Source organism: Sesamum indicum, linkage group LG9, assembly GCF_000512975.1.
Source record: "Sesamum indicum cultivar Zhongzhi No. 13 linkage group LG9, S_indicum_v1.0, whole genome shotgun sequence".
Taxonomy (NCBI): Eukaryota; Viridiplantae; Streptophyta; class Magnoliopsida; order Lamiales; family Pedaliaceae; genus Sesamum; species Sesamum indicum.
Genome location: NC_026153.1, coordinates 12297380 through 12303684, shown reverse-complemented (window position 1 = coordinate 12303684; position 6305 = coordinate 12297380). Strand labels below are relative to the sequence as shown.

Genomic DNA, 6305 nt, shown 5'->3' with positions numbered 1-6305 from the left:
AAAGCCTAAAACATACTCATTAGGAGAAAAGGATTTTTAGGTAGTTAATTAGTATAGTTGAGATAATTACATTATAATCAGTTTTAATGTAATTTACTTTTCTGTGATATTGTAATTGAGTAAATTACCCCACTATAAAAAAATAATAGCAACTTACCCCATATATTTTTCAAAATGAAGTAATTTACCCCCTTAGATACGGAGATAAATTGCTTCATTTTAAAAAAAAATAGGGGGATAATTCGAAGCAGTTCTAAAAGCACGGTGAGGTAAAACTGCTGTTTTTTTCACAAGGGGATAATTTGTTCATTTACAATATCATAAGGAGGTTGTTTGCATTTTTTTCTATTGTAATCCCTTAAGGTTTGGTGTGTAGTTGTATATAAATTTTTTATGGTTTCAGAAATTGTATCTAGACATTTGTTTCCATCTCCTAAATAAATCCCCCAATAGTCACAATTCATAGGATTGTTGATATTACCAAAAAGTTGAATAAAAATTCATATTTATCCCAATTGACTTGTTACTAACTTATTGTAGGTTAAACAATTCGATTTCATTACTTTTCTAAAGGAATATTTTAAAGAAGACAAAAAAATAATAATATTTAAAATATTTGGACTAAATATGCTAAGCCCAAAAGTTTGGGACTGTATATATGAAGAGGCTAAATTATATTTACTGCCTGGTACATTGGTAGGGGGCATTTTAAGACTCTTGCTACAGGGTTGACAAATTAATTTAACTCATAATTGAATAATTTTTAAAAATTAGAGGACTCTGGTCACCCTCGAGTTTTCTACCTTTTCGAAAGTTACTGATATGGACGAAATTAGAATTTTTAAAACTGAGATTTTGCTGGCTACGCATCCAATCAATTAACCCCCCTAGCCATATAAGCGGTGATGAAAGTGCATTTATGCCCTGTATGTTCGGAAGGAAGTGGCATTTCAAGTACTGTAGTTCCAAAACACTGATAATTTTTTTGTACTTGTTTCTCAATTTGTGAATAATATTTTAGTCTCCTTTTTGTAAACATACAATGTGAAGAACTTTATATTATTTTGTATATTAGCTTTGTTCCAAACATTGTTCTCAAATCACCATATTAATACATCTTGACACTTATTTCGAATGTTTTATACTATGTTATTAGCTTACATTGTAACAACACAATCAAATTGGCATACGTAAAAGTTATTTACCAAGTGAAAACAAGGTACTAATACACATAAGCTGATGAAATAAAAGAAAAAGGAAAAGTCCTAAAATTACGCAAAATTAATGAATTAGCTAAGGGTACGTACCTAATTGTTAGTCTTTTGTAACTGCAGTTGTTAAAATGAGACCTCCTAATATATAGGACATACAAAGCAATGTAGTAATTTCTTAAGTGGTTAGGAGGCTGATTGGATGCTTTGTCAGCAAAAATCACAATTAAAAAAAACCCTAATTTCATCTACTTTCAACATTTTCTGGCAAATTACGAAACTCCGGTGATGGAAGTCTTCTAATTACTAAAAATTATTAAATTATGGATTATAATTTGTCACTCTTGTAGATAAAGTCCTTAATTTGCCACATGTCCTAAAACATAGGACAACATATTCAATTTGGCCATATATGATGATTCTTTTATCAAATGGGACTAAAAATATAATATTACTAATTAAGTTAACGGCCATATTTGACGCATGTGCTAGCTGTCATTAAAAATTAATAAAAATCTAATTCTGGGACTAACTCTGATTCTTTCAAATATATGGTGTGCGAAATAAAATCTCAAAAACCGCAGTACAGTTTTTGCTAACTCCATCTGGACAAAAAGTGAAATTTTGGCCTATCCCTTCTGTAATTCTTTCCTTAACAAAAGTTGCAAGTTTTGTTAAAAGTGCTGCTTCACCTTTGGCATATCTCTTATATACATAGGATAATGCAATTTTGCTAAATGTTATATACGTGGAGTCAGACCATTGGTGATCATAAAACTCGATGAAGAAAGTCATTTATAGGCTTATATAAGACTAGTGAATTACAACCATTATATATATATATATATATATATATATATATATATATATATATATAGATCATAAACCAAAAGAGAAGTACATAATATATTGAAGAAGAAACCCTCACATCCATACACTAATATGACTCCTCAAATACCAACTCCAAAAGAGCTACTAAAAAATTTTAACATAATAAGATATATATATATATTAACTATAAGCCATAATTAAAAATACATGGCATATAGCAAAAATGTGAACTTTGCTCCCTTTTCGCCCTTATTTTGTGATTTATATCCATATAGCATTGGCATTGATGAGCAATGGCTTGAGCTTGCCCCTTATATTGAGGCTCATGATCTCATTCGATCCACCGATGAATTGCTTTCCTATGAACACGGCCGGCACACTAGGATTGCACCCTAACGCCATCAATGCCTTCTCGATCTCATGTCCATTTGGAAGCTCATCGAGCTCATGGACCGTAGGGTTCGCCCCAAATCCACGTATAAGTGTACTTATTGCGTGGGATATGCCGCAATTGGTTTTGCTGAATATCACCACCGGCTTCTCCGTCCCTAACTTCGTCACCATGTCCATCGTTGGTCGGCAATATGTGAATTGTCTAAGTGTATTTGAGGCTCGACTTCAGCTTGAGTTAATGAATGGGCTTCCATGACCTCTTTATATAGGGGAATGGATCGAGAAAGATGCCATGTCTAGTCGGAAGATTTCAGAAAATATGCTTCGATTTTTGGCTTTATATCATAAGATGATAATGGGCTGGACGTGTCATCAATTGCAAGTTGCATACATAGGAATTTGTTGTGGAAAATCACAAGGGTATAAGATCACCTTTGTCATATTCTCGAATATTTTTCTTTCTTGGCTTTAAAGGTTTCCACATATTGTCACATGTTTTCTACCAAACTTCATTATCATATAATTGGACAATATTTTGGGATATTATCATGGATAATATTTCAGTTGATTCTTATGTAATATCATGGTATTGATTAATTGATAACATATATATGTCGTAACTCTTTGATTTTTCTTCTAATAATAATAATAAAAAAATTATAATTTTGATTGTGTAATTGTAGGAGGTGGTAATTTTAATTAAGCTGGAATTCAACTCGACTATTAAGTCTTATAATTTTAATTTCCCTAAGAGTACTTTGATCCTGATGTATCAATGTTTTTAAAATTATAAGACTTAATTGCCAAATTAAATTGTAACAAAATTAAAATTGTCACTCCCTATAATTGCCCTAAACAATTTATTAAATGGTTCCATAATCAAAGAGGGTGATAATTTTAATTATGCTGCAATCTAATTTAGCAATTAAGCCCTATAACTTAAAATAACTGTCACAATATTAAGGGAAAAATCAGACAAAATTGCAAATCTGACCGGCATTTGGGGTTCAGGTGAGACGCACATGCCAAATTCTGGCCAAATTTGTAATTTTCAACAAACGTTTTTCTTAAGCTGCCATTTTTTTTAAGCTCTAGGATTTAATCACCAAATTGAATTCCATAAAAAATAAAATTACTATATATATATATATATACTCACAAGACTAAAATTACATTTTTTCTGAATAATTAGTATCATTTATTATATTTTTCAGATTTGCAAACAAAGGCTGATACAGATAGCGTATCTTCGCATATTTCGAGCCAATTGTAAGAATAGAAAACGTGTTGCTAAGGCTTATCTCATTGGGCATCCAAAGATTCGGACACACAAACAACAGATATATAGAAGAAAATGAAAGTGTATGTATGTAATAACATAATATTCAAAACGACTCTTGAGAATGCAAAGAAGCAGAAATGATAGAAACGTCCGTACGTACTTGAAAGAAGGTACTCGACCGGAAACCCTAAAAAAGCTACTTTTCGAGTCAATCTCTGTTGAACTAATTTCAGATGATGTGTATTTGAAGTGGAAGATTATGTTGTCACTTATCTTATCCTCATCATCTTCATTTTCTTGGTACGTCTGATGCTTGTTTCAGTTGTCTTACACCTTTTCCATAATAAGTCAGCTCTGCAGATTGCTCTCGCACAATTATTACCGATCCGGATTGGATTTTTTACTGTAATTCTTGTTGCATCTTCTATTTTATTTCATATATACATGTTATGTGTATAAAGTACGGTAAAATTATACTTTCAGTCCTGTAATTTAAACTGTTAGCACTTTTGATCCTATAATTTACTTCATTTGCACATTTAGTTCTTTTCTTTTATGAATTTAGTAGTGAACGTCTCACATTTGGTCACTTTTTGGCCAAATTTAGTCCTGTATTTAATAATTTTGGTCCTAATGACTTATAGTTACAGAACAAAAAATGAGATCTATTACATGTGAAGGGGACTAAAATTATTAACACAAAACTAAATTTGACAAAAAAGGAACGGATGTGGTATGCTAAGGACTAATTCTTTAAGAAAAGGATTGAATGTGAAATAGAATAATTTACAGGACCAGAAATACTAAAAACCAAAAGTTAGAGAATAAAAATTTAATTTTTTCATACAGTTATGTTGTCAATTTTATCTAGGAGAGCTAAGAGTTAGATGCCAGAGTCCGGACAGAGCTATTGACTTATTGCTTTATCTTCTTTATCTGTCCTATCATGGTCTTCTGAGCTGCCTTATAGATAGCTAAAGTGCCCTAAGCCTCTTCTAGGACTCCATTAGCTCCCGAATCAACATCAGAATCTAGCATCCTCGCTTCGAACAACATCGAATGAGGGCTTCTCTCTGCTCTGATCCACCTCCAGGAAGGCTTGTCTGATAAGGAAGAATCTCAAGACGGGAGCTACTGATGAATAAGTTCTTCCTTCGCCACTTGAAGCGATTCAGGTAAGACCAACATACGAGGATTCAAAACCTACTTTCTTCTTTGATCGGCAGAGTGTCAGAAGCCGCGACAGGATAGTTCGTTCTCGTCAGGTGAAACTCCTTCGCTATCGGTATTTCTTCATTCTTCAGTTTGAACTTCGGCTCTTTCTCTAAGTTCATTCCGTACGTACGTATCCTATTCTATTTCCCAAAAGTAGCTGCATTCCTACGAGTGAATTTCTTCCATCAGTTGAGGCTCGATGTAATTGAGTTATGGTTCACGAGCCTTTTTTGAATTCTCTTTCTTGTCCTTTCGTGAGTGTGTATTCCGGCAGTGGGACCATTCCATCCATCCTCTCCTTTCAGTCGAGTTACTTCATACCTCTTCTTTTTAGCCTTTTGCTTGAGATTCTTTACCGATTGGCTTTTGTTTTAACACTATTCCCGTAGCGCTTTCTTGAGTTCCTGAGTTGAATAAACCCTTGGGCATGGAGAATGAGTCCTCGGGCATTGAATGAGAACATGACCGCTTTCTAATTCGTTGACCCTTCTTCTTCATCGACCCTGTACGAGGGTATTATTATCAGTTTGTAAGAAATCCTGCTTCCTACTACCTTGCCTATTGTTAGCTGGAAGTCCGATTCAAGTTGATTGGCTAAGCCTTCGACCTCGCTTGAGGATAGGCTGGTGCCTTAGTCCTTGACTTCTTTTCTCCTTGCTCTTAGCGCCTACCTTGTCTATTCCCCGCTTGCTTCTCTTCTTCCGACTGGCTTTCAACTAGTCTAAGGTGCGTCCCTAGCTCTTTGAACACATGCTTCCTTCAGAAATGCTTGCTTATGCAATGGCCCAGCTATCTTCGACGTTTGAGATTTCCTAATCGGACAACTAAACAAAGAAAAAAAGGACGATTCCAACAGCATTCCAGAAAACTTTTGACTCAACCATAATGGAGCCAGAAGAAGATCAAGCAGGGCATAAAATGAGTTGGCTGATCAGAGGGCATGGCCATTACTGGCCAACCATCTTGCCCGATTTCATAAAATAGACTTTTGAAATATTTAATCTGTAGAGCCTTTTTGTTAGCTAAGGACTTGCAGTTTGAAGCTATGTCCAGTAGGGGAAGCCAAGCGCAGCAGTCGGGAACGTATTGTAGCTGGTTGTATTAATGCAGCTAAAACGAAGGAAGGAGTGCCTCTCCGGGAGGGGCACGATAGACTGACAGAATCAGTAAATGAGGTAAGGCTATTATGCGCGCGTGAGTAGTCCTATAACGTGAGGTGGAATAGAAAATGCAAGAAGGGAATCCAATTATCACAATGAGAAGGCTTTTTACATGACCTTTCCCGTTAGTTCTTTTACTGTTCGAACTAACTTTGCAACGAAAAAATAATGAATGGGACTATATTTCGATACTCTGATAAGTTTGGGACCAAA

General features: G+C 34.5%; 1 protein-coding gene across 1 annotated transcript; it reads right to left on the bottom strand.

Moving 5' to 3' along the window:
- LOC105171264 (monothiol glutaredoxin-S1) lies at nucleotides 2094-2653 on the bottom strand. Its single transcript, XM_011092323.2, has one exon. The coding sequence runs from the start codon at nucleotides 2610-2612 to the stop codon at nucleotides 2304-2306; it is 309 nt and encodes a 102-aa protein (XP_011090625.1). The 5' UTR covers nucleotides 2613-2653; the 3' UTR covers nucleotides 2094-2303.

Coding starts and splice junctions, on each gene's coding strand:
- LOC105171264 (XM_011092323.2), bottom strand. CDS start 2,612: ATGGACATGGTGACGAAGTTAGGGACGGAGAAGCCGGTGGTGATATTC.